Source organism: Muntiacus reevesi, chromosome 14, assembly GCF_963930625.1.
Source record: "Muntiacus reevesi chromosome 14, mMunRee1.1, whole genome shotgun sequence".
Classification (NCBI taxonomy): Eukaryota; Metazoa; Chordata; class Mammalia; order Artiodactyla; family Cervidae; genus Muntiacus; species Muntiacus reevesi.
In genome coordinates, this window is record NC_089262.1 from 45,348,899 (window position 1) to 45,368,437 (window position 19,539).

Genomic DNA, 19,539 nt, shown 5'->3' on the forward strand with positions numbered 1-19,539 from the left:
AAGTAGTACACTGTTTATATTGAGGATAATACAGATGCTACATAAGAAAATAAAAATCACCCAATAGAAATAATCAGTTAACATTCTAGTATATTTTCAGATAAGCAGAGACCCACATACATGCACTCTGCACTCAGGTGCGCAGAAACATGAAATTAGTTTTACTTGCTTCTAAACTTTATATAAAGTGTAATCACACAATATGTGTTTTTCTGTTTAGCTTCTTTTGCCAACATTATCTTTCTGAGGTTCATCCGTATTCTTGTTTGCAGCTGTAGATTGATAATTTTCATAAATGTTTAATATTCCTCTACATGAAAATATGATTTATTTAACCATAACTGGTTGGTGGGTATCCAGGTTGTTTCCAGTTTGGCACCCTTATGAATAACTTATAATGTATATTTTTGTACATGTCTCTTGGTGAAATGTTTTCATTGATTACAAATAGTGTATATTAAATGCTAGCAGACAATTACAAACTCTCTTGCAAAGTGATTATACTAATTCACACGTACTCTAGTACTGCATAATCACTCCTATTGTTCTACATCCTTGCCTTGATTTGTTTTCATCATGGACTGATTTCTTACTTTAGGTTACTGTTTTCTGTGTTTTGGTCCCAGGTTTTCCATCTGGGCCCTTTTTTTTATTCAGCAAACATTTTCTACGAGTTTGGTTCTGTTTTATATTTTTAGCCAGTGCCAAAATTCTCAATCTTATTTCAGTTTCCTTGAACATATTAAACATAGTCTTTAAAAATTTGTTTCTGATAACTCCATCATCTAGATCATCTGTCAGCCTTTATTGTGTATCAAGTCTCTAATTTCTAATCATGTTGGTTTATCTTCTCTGCCTAGCTATGTTTAAGTACCTGACATTGTACTTAATGGAATTCTAGTATACAGAAAATAGTATAAGTAAGTTGAAGCCTTAGAATAATATTATTTTCTTTAGAAAGGATATACATTTGCTTTGGGGAGCCAATTTAAGACACTTAGCTGACCTAGATTACCTTAATTCAATTTTAGGAACTGAGATGAGTTAAAGTTGAGCTACAGTCTCTGAAAGAAGATCATTCTATTTCCAGTTCATTCATATTTCTAGGTTTTTCAACTTGAAGTTTGCACAGGGCCTGCTTACTTTTAATGAGCACTGAATTCCAATTTTTCTCCCTGTAGCCTTGTAAAGCTGTCAAAAGCTCTGTCAATTTAGTAGCTTCTCAGCTAATAAACTTAAACTAAATTGGCAGATACTCTTGAGGAAATGCTGCACTTCCCTTTCTTGGTGCCCTCCTTCTTCAAGATCTAGATCCTATTGTTCTTGTCTTATCAGTTCTCCTATGTCTGTAGGCACATTAAAAAAATTGTGGGGGCGGGTAAGTTTTTCTAGTTAATCTCAGCAGTTGGTTGGTCCAAATTCCTTAGTCTGCCTTTGTCATCAGCAAAAATCTCCCTTGCCTTCTTTAATTGAAAAAAAAAAAAAGGAATAGATTAACAAGACTTCCCTGGCAGTCTGTCTAGTAGGTCTAGTAGCTAAGACTCCACATTTCCATTGCAGGGAGCATGGGTTCGATTCCTGGCTGGGAACTAAGATCCCACATGCCACATGGCACGGCCAAAGAATTTAAAAAATAAATAAAATAAAAATACTTTATTAAAAATGATAGATTATTAAAATATTAATTCACATACCGTAAAATTTACCCACAAATGTGTGATTCAATAGTTTTTAGAACATTCATGGAGTTCTCCCTCAAGCACCAAAAGCAATTTTTTGTTTTTTGGCTATGCCATGTAGAATGTGGGATCTTAGTTCTTCCATCAAGGGCACCACTTGTGCCTCTGCAGTGGAAGTGTAGAGTCTTACCCACTGGACTGCCAGGGAAGTCCCATCATAATCAACTTTAGAACTTTTCATCACTCCAAAAAGAAATCTTAGGTTCCATTATTTCCTCTTGCCAGCATCTGCAACCATTAATCTGCTTTCTGTCTCTATTGTCTTTACCTAATTTAGATAGTTCATATAAATTGAATCATATATGTCTTTTTTTGTGTGGCCTCTTTTACATAACATGTTTTCAAGGTTCATACATATTGTATTGACACTTTAATCCTTTTTTATGGTCAAATAATAATATGTTGTATGGATATACCACATTTGGTTTATATACATATATCAACTGATGGATATTTGGATTGCTTCCACTTTTGGCTATTATAAATGTTATGGACATTTCTTTATATTTGTTTGGACATATGTTTCAATTCTCTTGAATATATACCTAGGTGTAGAATTGTTAAGTCAAATGATAATCCTATATTTAACATTTCTAGGAATTATCACAGTGTTTTCAAAAGTGGCTATACCAGTTGCAAAAGAAGTCATGGGTATGAAATGAATAGTATGGGAAACAAAGGCAGTGTAGTATCTTTGTATGGTGACAAATCGTAACTAAACTTACTGAAGTGATCATTTTAAAATGCACAGAAATGTCAAATCACTGTGCTGTATAAGAGGAATGAACTGTGTTACAGGTCAATTATACTTCAAAAACAAACAAATTCATAGAAATAAAGACTCTACCAGAGGCAGGGTAGAGATGAGGAATGGAAGAAGACAGGCAGTGAAAACGTATAAACTTTCAGTTACAAAATAAATAAGTATGAGGAATATAATGTACAACATGATAAATACAGTTAATACTGCTGTATGTTATATATGAAAGTTGTTAAGAGAGTAAATCCTAAGAGTTTTCATTATAAGGAAAAATATTTTTTTCTGTTTCTAAATTTTTGTATCTACATGAGATGATGGATGTATACTAAACTTATTGTGATAATCATTTCATGATGTAAGTCAAATCATTATGGTGTACAGCTTAAACTTATAAACTGCTGGATGTCAATAATATCTCAATAAAACTGGAAGGAATAATGAGGGGCTATATCATGTTTCATTTCCACTAGCAATGTTTAAGGATCATGCCCTCTTTTCAAGCAATTATTTTTAACACCCAAATTTACTAGCCTTAATAAAACAGACCAATTATGCCTCAATAATGCTGAAATAAAACAGAAAATATTTATAAAAATAATTCTCTAACTATAATAAGTGAAGTGAAGTTGCTCAGTCGTGTCTGACTCTTTGCAACCTCATGGACTATAGCCTACCAGGCTTCTCTGTCCATGGGATTTTTCAGGCAAGAGTACTGGAGTGGGGTGCCATTTCCTTCTCCAGGGGATCTTCCCGACCCAGGGATCGAAACCAGGTCTCCCACATTGTAGGCAGACGCTTTACCCTCTGAACCAACTATAATAAAAGAGAAACAAAATGAAAGTAACATACTAAAGTAACAACAATTTTAATATAAGAGCTAGGGCATAACAACACTCAAAGACAGGATGAAGACCAACAGCTACATCAATTTATAATGAATAAGCCAGGATTTAAGAGAAGGTTAGAAGCCATTCTGTGGAAGAAGTATAATAATAAAAAAAAAACAACACAGAGGCATTGGTAGATATAAAAACTAGTGTTAGAATAAATAACAAGTCAGATATGAATTTGATAAAAGAGAAATAACCTTAATTGAAGTAGTGATACATGCCAAGTTAAATTTTAAGCTAACTGAAATAGAAAAAAAATGAGGAAGTGTGATGTTGTTGCAAATTAATCAAACTTTTTAAAATAAGTATAGCACCAAAGTAATTTTCTATATCACTTTATAGAAAAGTATTTCTTAGCTTGAAATGTTGAGGCATTCACTTATCTCTTAAAATTTAAAAGCCCTTAGAAACTACAATTGGGGACAAAGGAATACAGAACAGATTACAAGATGAAATCTTAAAACAAGAAGCCATAGGAAAATTATATAGTAGACTTTTGGAGACAATTTGAGACTAAGACTAAAGCATAACAGGCAAGCCAAAGATACATAATCTCAGTATGTTACTTTTATATCAATTCCTTATCTTTGGGCTACAGTCATCCATTAGGCTTTTGACAAGATCCCTAAATTTCATGTGCCTCCAATTAAAAATATTTGATATTGTCTGTTTGTTAAAAGGAGTTTTAATTTTCTTTAATAAGAAAATTGAATGGGTTTGCAATGGGTTTCATTGCTTTTGCAGTAATGATATAATTACTTATGAAAGGAAAATCCAAATGGAGTTGGTATTTTTGAGCTTTCTGAAAGGGAGCCAGGAAGCCATTAAGGAAGTATGAGTTATACTTGTCTCAGCCTGGATGGAGTCCGACCTTTTGACCTGATAAGCAAGTTATTTAGAACATATGCCAGAAACTCGAGATACTTATCAGATCCTTACCCGAAAATAACCAGTCTATTTACTTCTAGGACCCCTATCCTAAAACAACTCGTGATTCCTTAAGGATGAATAACAATTTTTTCCAGGCAATTTTTAACAATTTCATGGTTTTCTGTTTTTATAATAAGCCCCTGATTCTTTTTCTCAGAACACGCTTTCAGGATTACCCAAATCTGTGTCTCCTGAATTATAATTTTAAGACACCCCCCCACCATAAACTCTTTTCTTATTTGCAGCCCACTGCACTTTTTTTGGGGGGGGGGTTGATACACTAAAATCCTTTTTAACTATATGCTTGGAGGTGTTATAACACTAAGTAGAACTGAGTAGACAGAGAAAAATGCTAGGCCAACTCTTCACACTCTCTCCTCCCAACAAAACACACTTGATTGACTGGCCCTGACGAGCACCAGTCACGCTCCATTATTAGGCTCCCTCTTTTTTCAGATTCGTCCAAATAATGTTAATGAGGGAGGAAGATAGGGAAGAAAATAAAGAACTAGTTGGCAGGTAAGGGAAGAAATAGCAAAATCAGATGGACAGACAGATCTAGGGAAAGAAATGGAAGCACCTCAGGAAAGCAGATATAAATGCAAAAGGATAGTTAAGCAAACAAAGACATCTGGAAAGACTGGCAGAAGTAAAAGAACCTATGAACTGGAGAGAATAAAAAGGTTCCAATGAAATTCGAAATAAGATCCCATTCTAACAAAGTCCATAGTTATCGATTTAAAGCATCTCGAAATCCATGGCCAGGATTGCCCTCTTTAAGCATTTAGCAAAAAGAGCTCCACTGGAGAAAAATAATGGTGGAAAGTAGGGAGAAGAGAGGTGAGAGAAGAAGACTAAAGAGGGAGAGAAAGAAGAGAGGCAAGAAGAAGGGAAAAAGGAGGAAGGAGAGGGAAGGGAACAAAAGATATAATACACAATCAGCAAATTGGTCCTCAGCTCCAGGGCACTGATACATGGTCAAGGGCCCTGGTCCTGCCTATTTAACATGGATGGCAAGTTCCTCAAAATTCAATTACACAGCTCTGGAAACCAACTCTCCTGGAACTACTTTTCTACTTTTTCTAGAAACTACTTTTCTAGATCTGTATAAATCCCCAACTATGAAACAATGCGAGCCTCAATAATCAAATAATCACTTCCGATCACTGTTGTTGGCCTAGGACACTTTAATAAACTCTTCACTTTGTTATGTGCTTGCTCGCTCTCGCTCACTTGCTCTCTCTCTCTCTCTCTCAGACCACAGAAAACAAAAAGAGTCAATTCAGGCTGCTATCTAGTGACAGGATTAATGACAGATGAAAGTGAGAGAGACCACTTTGCACATGGGCAAACAAACAGACACTTTAAAGAAATAGGGGCCATAAGCATGCTTGGTATCTTTGAAGGGCACCCAGAATACTGCCTGTTTTAAATATCTACCTCTACCCCACTGGCTTACCAGAGTACTTGAAATGTTATTAGAAAAATCTAATCCTTAGGTTAGGCTTTTATATTTCTAGAATTCTCCTTATTAAAATACAAATAGTCATGAAAAAGTAATAGACTAGGTCTTTGACACATCAGATTGCTTGCCATCATAACATTAAACAGACAACAGAGCTGGCACCAACCGGATAGATAAGTATTAGTGAATAAGGGGAGGAAGAAAAAGTATAATTTACAAAGTACTGTCTAGAGGGAACTTTTGAGTGAATTCCTTGAGAAAAACTAGCACACAGAGATGAGTAAGAAAGCCCTAGGTCCTGGGAGAAGTGGAAGAGGAAACAGAGTTTGAGAAAACTGAAAAAGGGAAGTTCAAATCCCAATTTGGTTTCAGGCTGGCTGGGAGGGTCAACTCCCAAAGGTTATAATCCCAGAGCAGCAGCAGAGCATGAAGCAATCCTGAATACCAGCTCTAATATCTGGTTACCAGAAAGTCTGGGAAAAGCAGGAAAACAAACTCTAAGGCCAGTGATTGCCAAAGACATATATCAAGTACAAGTTTCTAAACCTTTCTGTCACCCTACCCACATTCTTCACCCCAAATCAGATGAAAAACTAATAGGAGAGGGGAGGGGAGGCATGCAGAGAGAAATGTGGATTTGTGTAATTTGTAAAAGTTCTCCAAATGATCCAGATGCTTGTGACATGTATGGTTCCTCTACAGTGACAAGCTCCTTCATCTACCTAAGTCTAATCAGACCCCTAGTCCACCAAAATGATAAGCAGATCCAACACGTTTTCAGTCCCAAGCATTTCTTAAAATTTTTATATTTGAACTGGAACATGATTTTGATTGCCACCTAGTGGAAGAGACAGAGTCAACCACAAATTAAACTAAGAATAAGCAATCTAAAAGTATCAAATGTATTTTTTTTTTTTTATTCTAACAGTTGAAGACAGTTTCCCAAAGTGTGGCTATATGAAACATGATTTTAGGTAGCACAAAGATAAATGCTATTTTAACTCCTTTGTATTTACTGCAATGTATACTAGAAAAAAGTATAAAGGATACTTCATCATTTCACAAATATGTGAAGGCTAAATTAACACTAATTTTCTCAAAGTTAACAAATTAAAAAATACAGTGTATCTGAGATTTATGTATATAAAATGAAATAACCCAAATTTTAGTGGAAATAACAATATTTTAAGATATTCCTGTTTTTTTCCCCTCATCAAATAAGTTCCTGAAATTATTTCACATGAAAATTAGCATTCACTACTGCTAAAGTCCTATAAAAATTTGCCTTTCTTAAGACTTGCTTACCTAGACAGTTATCCTATGATTGAAAATAGTTGATTCCCTCTTATTTTGACAAATTTCATTATAGAAAATATACTTCCATTAATCTAAATGGTTAAATACTCAGAGAACTGTTTGAACTCCTGCCAACCTATTGCAGTGGAATGCACTTTAATGACCTATGTTCTATTGTCACAGTGATCAATTATTTATCATAGAATTTAGAGGTTTCAAGAAAGTTCTGAGCATTTAATCAGTATTCATTAGTCCTTCTATTCACTGATACTAAACATACAAGTGAAAATTACAAGATTCATTTCATTATCTTCTCTGATGGCCACTTTAAATGACAATGATACATTTCTCATATGATAAACTTCATACTGCTCAAGCTGCTAAAAAAAAGACTAAAAAAAAGTATCTGGAAAATGGAAGCAGGATTATCAAGAATAGTTTAAATCAATCCTCTTTCATCTCCTGGATTGGAAACTGCTTAGAGCCTTAACAAAATCAGCATTTTTTTGCCATCATAACATTAAACAGACAACAAGCTTGTGCACAAATAGGATAGATAAGCAATAGTAAATAAGGGGAGGAAGAAAAAGTATAATTTACAAAGCATTGTCTAGAGGGACTTTTTGAGTGAATTCCCTGAGAAAAACTGGCACACAGAGATGAGTAAGAAAGCCCCAGGTCCTGGGAGAAATGGAAGAGGAAATAGAGAAAACTGAAAAACAGAAGTTCAAGGAATAGGTGGGGTTGTTGAATAGTTGGGTATTTACCTAACAGTAACTGCCACATGTCCCACCTCCAGCAGTTTCTTTCTGAGGAGACAACACTCTGACAGTTTCCTATTTACTGCCCTGGACTCATTTATATATATTTACATTATATATAATTTGTTAATGTCTTTACCCAAACAGCAGTATGCTATATACACTGACTGCTCTGCACTTCACAGTTTTTTCATTTGACAAAATAAGTTGAAGACTTGTTCCATTTTGATATGTAATAAAGTCACTTCTTTCTTTTTAATGGGTGAAAAATATTCCATTGTATCAAGGTGCCATAATTTATCCAGTCCTATAAGAAGACATTTTTGTTGTTTTCAATCTTTTGCTATTATTAAAAAACAGTGCATCAAACAACTTTGTACATATACTACTTGACACTGCAAATTAATGTTTAGAAGTGAAATTGCTGGGCCATGTAAACTTTGGCATTGGTTGATGGCATTTTTTTTGGTGAGGGGCAGATCACATTAATTTTGTGGGGTTAAAATTTAAAGAGCATGACACTGTATTTTAGAGTCTTCCATACTGAGAACAGAATATCCCTTTTTGTTACATGTAATATCTTATTAACTCTAACATACACATTTAGTCCTTTCTAAAATATGGATGCATCTAATAATAATCCAGGACATCTTTTAATCACTGTCAGCCAGATGGCAGTCATGAAGATAACTGCTCCTGGTGGTATGACAGGTCACCTGTGGTCATTTCAATGATCAAACCATTTAGAGACCATTTAAGGAAGCAATCAGAGAAGGCAATGGCAACCCATTCCAGTACTCTAGCCTGGAAAATCCCATGGACAGAGGAGCCTGGTAGGCTGTAGTCCATGGGGTCGCGAAAAGTCGGACACGACTGAGTGACTTCACTTTCACTTTTCACTTTCATGCATTGGAGAAGGAAATGGCAACCCACTCCAGTATTCTTGCCTGCCTGGAGAATCCCAGGGACGGGGGACCCTGGTGGGCTGCTGTCTATGGGGCTGCACAAAGTCGGACACGACTGAAGTGACTTAGCAGCAGCAGCAGTAAGGAAGAAATATGAGCCATAGTGTTGTTAGAAAATGTTTTGTGACACCTTCTGGTAAGATCAGGAAAGTGCAAGCATCAAAACTAAAAAGTGCCAGTGATTTGGAAGAAAATTCTTTCAAGAAATACTATACTATCAATACTCTTAATGGTAATAAGGACAATTTTGTGTGAGCAGGAAAAAATAATGATTTTTGATGACTGCAAGTCAAAAAGTGAATCAGAAGAATCAGACTGTATGTGAAGAATCAGATTTGTAATATTTACACCAATACATGTTGTTTATATTTTCAATTTTATAATCACACTAGAATTCTAGTAAGCACAAAAATAAAATTCTAAGTTCTAAGAAATTGTTGCATCAGAGGTATGGGCAGCAGTTTATGTTAGTTTTATATTTTAAAAAAAGAACCAAAACTAGTACAACTTTTAATCAGCACCTCAGATTTGAATAAACACTGTGCTGTTATTTTAGTATTTTAGAGTTTCTCTCATATAGATTTTGCACATTCTTAAGGCTATTCCTATGTATCTTATCTTTTTCTCCATTATATTTTCTTATTAGAATGCTATTGATTTTTGCCTACTTTGTAAACAACCACCTTACTGAATTGTTTTTTTATAAATTGTTATTATAAATTGCATTTATAATAATTTTTCAGTGGATTCTTTTGGATTTTCAAGGTAAGGAATGAAATAAATTTTAAACTCTGATTATCTTCAACTACCTGCTGGAATTTAAACTCAGAGAAGGTAAGGATCATGAATTATTTTCACTGTTCTGTTCCCAGCACTTCCCATACTTGTGCTCAGCTGCCCAGTCGTGTCCAACTCTTCGCAACCCCATGGACTGTACCCAGTCAGGCTCCTCTGTCCATGGGATTCTCCAGGCAAGAATACTTGAGTGGGTTGCCATTTCCTCCTCCAGGAGATCTTCCCGACCCAGGGATCGAACCTATATCTCCTACATTGGCAGGTGGATTCTTTAACACTGAGCCACCGGGGAAGCCTGACTTCATGTAATACGTTGCACAGATCAGACAATCAATATGTATTTGTTAAATGAGTCACATGCATATTCATAAAACTTACCTCAGCCATCCCTGACAGAGATAACGGAGTTTAGTCTAAAAAGTCAAATACAAGTAAGAAAATGTATTCATATATATTCCCTTTTATATACAAATATACAGATCCTGTAAGAAATTAGATATTTTATAATAAAACCTCTATATATTTGGTTATAATGAGTTCTATTTTAATAACTAAAAGTCTTAATTTTGAAATAAATGTTTTATTTTGAACACTTACCTTTTAGATCTTATATCTGATGAATCAAACTGGATATTCATAGGTCCAGGATTTATTTCATGATCTCCCTCAGGGATGAGAAGATGCCTGGAATCACTATCCATATTTGCCATTTTTCTCAGACTCTAGGCACTAAAGAAGTCAGTCCTGTAATAAATCAGAAAAGAGAAATAATATAAAGTTTAACATAAGAATTATTTTACTACTGATAGGTAATACATTTGCATGTATAAGAAATAAAAAAACACAGGAATTTGCTGAAGATATCTTAAATGAGATATATGCCTAAAATACTCATATTATCAGAAACTTGCTAAGTTGAAAAGGAGTTACTACTTACTTCTCAGCTTAATAAAAAAAGAAACAAGGCAATCCATTTCCAGTAATAAAACAGATTAGACTATCTGGGCTCATTTTCCAGCAGAAAACAACTGAAAATACTGGGTAAAATATAAAAAAATTTTTTTTTTTAAATAGTAAGGAAAAGCAGGCCATTTGTAGGTGAATTTAAGGGACCTAGAAAGTAAGTAGCTAGAACAAGTTGGTTCCGTTCTGAAGTGAAAGTATTCGCTGTGCCAGGAGAAACTGTGCTGGGGTTTTCAACATCTTGTGGAATAGCAGGGAAATAAAAGACAAACCCCAAAATTCATCCAAAGGAAGGAATGAATGTAGTAAGAAATCACCCCCATCCCTACTTTCAATACAGCTGTGACTACAGAGTGCTTCACCATCAGATTAGGAGTTAACAGGAAGTAATTCCAAAGAAAGGTAATGCCAAAGAATGCTCAAAGTACTGAAAAATTGCACTCAACTCACACACTAGCAAAGTAATGCTCAAAATTCTCCAAGCCAGGCTTCAACAATATGTGAACCATAAACTTCCAGATATTCAAGCTGGTTTTAGAAAAGGCAGAGGAACCAGAGATCAAATTGCCAACATTCACTGGATCATCAAAAAATCAAGAAAGTTCCAGAGAAACATCTATTTCTGCTTTATTGACTACACCAAAGCCTTTGACTGTGTGGATCACAATAAGCTGTGGAAAAGTCTTCAAGAGATGAGAATACCAGACCACCTGACCTGTCTCCTGAGAAACCTGTATGCAGGTCAGGAAGCAACAGTTAGAACTGGACATGGAACAATAGACTGGTTCCAAATAGGAAAAGGAGTCCATCAAGCCTGTATACTGTCACCCTGCTTATTTAACTTCTATTCAGAGTACATCATGAGAAACGCTGGGCTGGATGAAGCACAAGCTGGAATAAAGATTGCTGGGAGAAATATAAAAAACCTAAGATATGCAGATGACACCACCCTTATGGCAGGAATTGAAGAAGAAATGAAGAGCCTCTTGATGAAAGTGAAAGAGGAGAGTGAAAAAGTTGGCTTAAAGCTCAACATTCAGAAAACTAAGATCATGGCATCTTGGTCCCATCACTTCATGGCAAATAGATGGGGAAACAGTGAAAACAGTGGCTGACTTTATTTTCTTGGGCTCCAAAATCACTGCAGACGGTGACTGCAGCCATGAAATTAAAAGATGCTTACTCCTTGGAAGGAAAGTTACGACCAACCTAGATAGCATATCACAAAGCAGAGACATTACTTTGCCAACAAAGGTCCGTCTAGTCAAGGCTATGGTTTTTCCAGTGGTCATGTATGGATGTGAAAGTTGGACTATAAAGAAAGCTGAGTGCCAAAGAATTGATGCTTTTGAACTGTGATGTTGGAGAAGACTCTTGAGAGTCCCTTGGACTGCAAGGAGATCCAACCAGTCCATCCTGAAGGAGATCAGTCCTGGGTGTTCATTGGAAGGACTGATGTTGAAGCTGAAACTCCAATACTTTGGTCACCTGATGCAAAGAGCTGACTCATTTGAAAAGACCCTGATGCTGGGAAAGATTGAAGGCAGGAAGAGAAGGGGACGACAGATGATGAGATGGCTGGATGGCATCACTGACTCAATGGACATGGGTTTGGGTAAACTCCGGGAGTTGGTGATGGACAGGGAGGCCTGGCGTGCTGCAGTCCATGGTGTTGCAAAGAGTCGGACACAACTGAGCGACTGAACTGAACTGAAAAGTCCCTCACTCCCTCACAAGAGAATTGCAAACAAGTTTTCTTGACACTGACCACAGCCTGTGTGTGTGTGTTTGTATGTTTCTGTGTGTGTGTCTGTGTAGAGGGAAATATTATACATTACAAACTGCACCTCATGGATTTGCAAGGTGATCAAAGAACACTTAAAGCTATGAACATAATTCAGGTTACTTGCTTGGTAGAGCTTATAGGTAACTGGCTGAAGCAAATGTAAATCTTTTCTTTGAGGATCCAGAAAACACTGATCCTAGGCCTCAAAAAAGGCTTGCAAACAATTTTTCAAGAACAATGAACAATACACTGTCAAAAATAAACCAACATATAAAGAAACAAAATGCTATTAGTGAGAACCAGAAGAAATAGCAGAAATAGCTTCACAAAGGCTTCAACCACATTCTTCTTATCAGAATAAGATTATAAAACAATTATGCTTCCTACCTTTAAACAAATAAAGGAAAAAGTGGATATTTTCAAAAAGTAAAAGCATGTTTGTAAAGGACTAGAGTGAACAGGTAGGCCCAAATAAATAACAACAAAGGAAAAAAATAATAAAACAAAACATAATAGCCAATAGCCAAAATTTAAAACTCAATGGATATATTTAAAAGCTGAAGAGAGGATGCTGGCAACATGGTAGAATAAAAAGCTACCTTTATCTTTTCCTTTCAAAGTACGACCAGTAACACATCTATAACACAACAAAAGTGCCTCCACCCGACACACTAGGATGCTTGAGAATTCCACACATCTGTACATCTAAGAGTGAGCAGACTAGATAGAATATTTAGAAGAGGGGGAAACTGAGGGAGGGAGAGACCAAGGGAAGGGTGATGGTGGTGCCTGTAATCCTAGCCCTCCAGCTTAGCAGCTGAGACTGCAGCCCCAAAAGACTGGATAGCAGCAAGGGAGGTGGGCACACGACTCCTGCCTCAGCAGCCGCCATGAACACAGAGGCCAAGACAGAGAACCTTACACTTCACCCAGCATAGGTGCCTCTCTCTTCTCCCTCCCCCTGCAATGTCAGAGCCTGTAATTCAGGAGATCCTGGATATGAAGTAAGGGAGCACCATCCTGGCTATAGCAGAAGGCAAGGCACCAACAACCCTGGAGGCACAAGAAGCGGTACTGAGTGCCCAGGGTAACACTGCCAACAGAGGTGACGGAGGACGGAGAGTGAAGATTCAAAGATAACTACAGGTAGTTCAGTTAAGAGAAGCCAAAAGATTGTGCACCACTTACTGGAAAACAGAAGAAAGGCCTCTAACTTCTAATCTATTGAATCTGTTATAATCAAGCAAAAAGGTGTTTGCCACTTGAAATTTGTCTGTGGAGAAACAGCTCATTAGGCACCGTGAACCACAGTAACACTGCACTGCTGCTGCTGCTGCTGCTGCTAAGTCGCTTCAGTCGTGTCCGACTCTGTGCGACCCCACAGACGGCAGCCCACCAGGCTCCTGTCCCTGGGATTCTCCAGGCAAGAACACTGGAGTGGGTTGCCATTTCCTTCTCCAATGCATGAAAGTGAAAAGTGAAAGTGAAGTTGCTCAGTCGTGTCCGACTCTTCGCGACCCCATGGACTGCAGCCTAGCAGGCTCCTCTGTCCATGGGATTTTCCAGGCAAGGGTACAAGAGTGGGTTGCCATTGCCTTCTCCGAACACTGCACTACAAAATGACAATTCTCAAAAAACTAAATGTAAAGTATTGAAATATTGTGACCTAACTGAAACAGATTCAAAATATTTGTCATGAAGAAACTCAACAAACTACAAGAAAACTCAGAAAGGCAGATTCAATGAGCTCAGGAATAAAATTAATGAACAGAAGTAATACTTTAACAAAGTGATTTAAACTCTAAAATAGAACTAACTGAAAATTCTAGAGTTGAAGAATTCAATAAATGAAATGAAGAATGAATTACAAAGCAATGGAAATAGAGCAGACTGGATAAAAGACAAAATTGGCAAGCTTGATGATAGAAATCTAGAAATAATACCAGTAGGAGAGGAGTAGAAATAAGATATTTTTTTAAATCAGAAAATTCTACAAGAGCTGACTGACTCTTTAAGGAAGGACGACATTAGGACATTGGGTATCCCAGAAAAGAGAGAAGGGGAGAGAGTTTATTTAAAAAATAATAGCTGAGAATTTCCCAAGCCTGTGGTAAGAACTGGATATACAAGTCTATGAAGCTAGGAAAACACCTAATTACCTCAATGCAAAAAGATCTTCTCTAAGACACGTCATATTAAAACTGTCAAAAGGGGTTTCCCTGGTGGCTCCGTGGTAAAGGACCCATCTGCCGATGCACGAGACATGGGTTCCATCCCTGATCCAGGAAGATCTTACATGCCAAAGAACTACTAAGCCCATGCACCACAACTATTGAGACTGCTCTAAATCCTGGGAGCCACAACTACTGAAGCCCACATGCCCAGGCATGCATGCCACAGTGATGAGAATCCCTTGTACAACAACTAGAGAGCAGTTCATGCTTGCTGCAGCTAGAGAAAGCCCATACAGCAATGAAAACCCAATAAAGCCATAAAAAATAACAACAAAAAACTGTCAGAAGTGAATCATGAAGAAAAAATTTTAAAGGTAGCTAAGGAAAACTACAGGCCAATATCACTGATGAACATAGATGCAAAAATCCTTAACAAAATTCTAGCAAACAGAATCCAACAACATATTAAAAAAATCATACACCATGACCAAGTGGGCTTTATCCCAGGAATGCAAGGATTCTTTAATATCCACAAATCGATCAATGTAATACACCACATTAACAAATTGGAAGATAAAAACCATATGATTATCTCAATAGATGCAGAGAAAGCCTTTGACAAAATTCAACACTCATTTATGATTAAAACTCTCCAGAAAGCAGGAATAGAAGGAACATACCTCAACATAATAAAAGCTACATATGACAAACCCACAGCAAGCATCACCCTCAATGGTGAAAAATTGAAAGCATTTCCTCTGAAATCAGGAACAAGACAAGGATGCCCACTCTCACCACTACTATTCAACATAGTGTTGGAAGTTTTGGCCACAGCAATCAGAGCAGAAAAAGACGTAAAAGGAATCCAGATAGGAAAAGAAGAAGTGAAACTCTCACTGTTTGCAGATGACATGATTCTCTACATAGAAAACCCTAAAGACTCTTCCAGAAAATTACTAGAGCTAATCAATGAATATAGTAAAGTTGCAGGATATAAAATTAACACACAGAAATCCCTTGCATTCCTATATACTAACAATGAAAAAACAGAAAGGGAAATTAAGGAAACAATACCATTCACCATTGCAACAAAAAGAATAAAATACTTAGGAGTATATCTACCTAAAGAAACAAAAGACCTATACACAGAAAACTATAAAACATTGATGAAAGAAATCAAAGAGGACACAAACAGATGGAGAAACATACCGTGTTCATGGATTGGAAGAATCAATATTGTCAAAATGGCTATTCTACCCAAAGCAATCTATAGATTCAATGCAATCCCTATCAAGCTACCAACGGTATTTTTCACAGAACTAGAACAAATAATTTCACAATTTGTATGGAAATACAAAAAACCTCGAATAGCCAAAGTAATCTTGAGAAAGAAGAATGGAACTGGAGGAATCAACCTGCCTGACTTCAGACTCTACTACAAAGCCACAGTCATCAAGACAGTATGGTACTGGCACAAAGACAGAAATATAGATCAATGGAACAGAATAGAAAGCCCAGAGATAAATCCACGAACCTATGGACACCTTATCTTTGACAAAGGAGGCAAGGATATACAATGGAAAAAAGACAATCTCTTTAACAAGTGGTGCTGGGAAAACTGGTCAGCCACTTGTAAAAGAATGAAACTAGAACACTTTCTAACACCATACACAAAAATAAACTCAAAATGGATTAAAGATCTAAATGTAAGACCAGAAACTATAAAACTCCTAGAGGAGAACATAGGCAAAACACTCTCTGACATAAATCACAGCAAGATCTTCTATGACCCACCTCCCAGAATATTGGAAATAAAAGCAAAAATAAACAAATGGGACCTAATGAAACTTAAAAGTTTTTGCACAACAAAGGAAACTATAAGTAAGGTGAAAAGACAGCCCTCAGATTGGGAGAAAATAATAGCAAATGAGGAAACAGACAAAGGATTAATCTCAAAAATATACAAGCAACTCCTGAAGCTCAATTCCAGAAAAATAAATGACCCAATCAAAAAATGGGCCAAAGAACTAAACAGACATTTCTCCAAAGAAGACATACAGATGGCTAACAAACACATGAAAAGATGCTCAACATCACTCATTATCAGAGAAATGCAAATCAAAACCACAATGAGGTACCATTACACGCCAGTCAGGATGGCTGCTATCCAAAAGTCTACAAGCAATAAATGCTGGAGAGGGTGTGGAGAAAAGGGAACCCTCTTACACTGCTGGTGGGAATGCAAACTAGTACAGCCACTATGGAAAACAGTGTGGAGATTTCTTAAAAAACTGGAAATAGAACTACCATGTGACCCAGCAATACCACTTCTGGGCATACACACTGAGGAATCCAGATCTGAAAGAGACACGTGCACCCCAATGTTCATCGCAGCACTGTTTATAATAGCCAGGACATAGAAACAACCTAGATGCCCATCAGCAGATGAATGGATAAGGAAGCTGTGGTACATATACACCATGGAATATTATTCAGCCGTTAAAAAGAATTCATTTGAACCAGTTCTAATGAGATGGATGAAACTGGAGCCCATTATACAGAGTGAGGTGAGCCAGAAAGATAAAGAACATTACAGTATACTAACACATATATACGGAATTTAGAAAGATGGTAACAATGGCCCTATATGCAGGGCAGAAGAAGAGACGCAGAAGTACAGGACAGACTTTTGAACTCTGTGGGAGAAGGGGAGGGTGGGATGTTTCGAAAGAACAGCATGTATATTATCTGTGGTGAAACAGACCACCAGCCCAAGTGGGAGGCATGAGTCAAGTGCTCGGGCCTGTTGGGCTGGGAAGATCCAGAGGAATTGGGTGGAGAGGGAGGTGGGATGGGAGACCGGGATGGGGAATTCGTGTAACTCTATGGCTGATTCACATCAATGTATGACAAAACCCACTGAAAAAAAAAAAAAAAAAAAAGGTAGCTAAGGGAAAAAAGATAACAACCTATAATGGAACCTCCATTACACACAGAAAATCCTACACTGCCACCAGATGTCATTGATGAATTCAGTAAAGTTGCAGTATACAAAATTAATATACAGAAATCTGTTGTTAATTCTATACACTAATAATGAATTACTCAAAAGAGAAATTAATAAGTCCATGTACCACTGCATCAAAAAAGAATAAAAAAACCTAGAAATGAACTTATCTAAGGAGGCAAAAGACCTGTACTTGGAAAACTACAAGACACTGATGAAAGGAATTGAAAATGACATAAATAGATGAAAAGATATACCATGTTCATGGGTTAGAATTAATACTGCTAAAATGACCATACTACCCAAGGCAATCCACAGATTCAGTGCAATCACTACTAAAATACCAAGGGCCTTTCTCAGAGAACTATAGAAAAATAATTTTAAAATTTGTATGGAAATACAAAAGACCCTGAATAGCTAAAATAATCTTGAGAAAGAGAACAAAGTCAAAAGAATAATATTCTTTGACTTCAGACCATACTACAAAGCTACAAAAACAAATAATAATAAAAATCAAAACTATGACATAGGCACAAAAACAGACAAACAGATCAATTAAACAGGATAGAAAGCACAGAAATAAACCTATGTACTAATAGTCAATTAATCTATAACAAAGGAGGCAGGAATATACAGTGGAGAAAAGAATTTTTTTCAAAAAGTGGTGCTCAGAAAACTGGACAACTACATGTAAAAGAATGAAATTAGAACATTTTCTCACACCAAATACAAAAATAAACTCAACATGGATTAAAGACCTAATATAAGACTGGAAACCATAAAACTCTTAGAGGAAAACATAAGCAGAACATGCTAACATAAATCACAGCAGTATTTTTTTTATCTGTATGCTAAAGCAAGGAGAAGGGGATGACAGAGGACAAGACAGCTGGATGGCATCACTGAATCAATGGACATGAGTTTGAGTAAACTCCGGAAGATGGTGAAGGACAGGGAAGCCTGGCATGCTGCAGTCCATGGGGTCACAAAGAGTTGGACGTGGCTGAGCAACTGAACAACAAATGCTAAAGCAAAGGAAATAAAAGCAAAAATAAATATGACCTATTCAGACTTAAAAGCTTTTGCAGAACACGAAGGAAACCAGTGACAAAACAGACAGACAGGAGAAAATATTTGCTAATGGTATGACTGATAAGGGGTCAAAATTCAAAATATATAAACAGCTCATACAACTCAACAAAAAAACCAAACAACCCAATTTAAAAATGGGCAGAAGACTTGAATAGACATTTTATAAAGAAGACATACAGATGGCCAACAAGCACAGGAAAAGATGCTCAATATCATTAATCATCGGGGAAATTCAAAAGCACAATTAGATATTACCTCACACCCATTAAAATGGTTATCATCAAAAAGGTAAGAAATAACAAGTCTTGGTGAGTATGCCGATATAAGGGAACCCTTATACACTGTTGGTGGGAATGTAAATTGATGTAACCACTGTAGAAAACAGTATGGCTACTTCTCAGAAAAACTAAAAATAGAACTACCATATAACTCATCAACTCCACTTCTGGGTATATATCCAAAAAAAAAGAAAAAAAAAAAAAAAGAAAACGTTAATTCAAAAAGATATAGGTACCTAAATGGTTAGAGCAGCATTACTTATAACTGCCAAGACCTGGAAGCAACCTAAGTGTCCATCAACAGATGAATGAATGGATAAAGAAGATGTGGTATATGTACAATGGAACACTGTTGTTTATTTGCTAAGTTGTGTCTGATTTCTTTGTGACCCAATGGACACAAGTAGTCCATTAGGCTCCTCTGTTCATGGGATTTCCCAGGCAAGAATACCGGAGTGGTTTGCCATTTCCTTCTCCAAGGGATCTTCCCGACCAAGGGGCTGAACCTGGGTCTCCTGCACTGGCAGGTGGATTCTTAACCACTGAGCCACCAGGGAAACTCTAGATATTTCCTTAGTAAGTAAGTAGGTGGTAGTCACTCAATCATATCTGACTCTTTGTGACCCCGTGGACTATAG

The 19,539-nt window shown here is 36.7% G+C and overlaps 1 protein-coding gene across 4 annotated transcripts in view; it reads right to left on the reverse strand.

Annotated features, from left to right (window-relative positions):
* SLC38A9 (solute carrier family 38 member 9) overlaps nt 1–19,539 on the reverse strand; it is an 85,818-nt gene that overhangs the window by 59,597 nt on the left and 6,682 nt on the right. For 3 of the 4 annotated variants that reach the window (XM_065905470.1, XM_065905473.1, XM_065905471.1), the window contains exon 2: nt 10,199–10,345. In XM_065905470.1, coding sequence (XP_065761542.1) covers nt 10,199–10,311 — 113 coding nt within the window. In that variant the 5' untranslated portion in view covers nt 10,312–10,345. Of the gene's footprint in view, nt 1–10,198; nt 10,346–19,539 lie in introns of those variants that run through there. The other variant, XM_065905474.1, reaches the window with a different exon arrangement.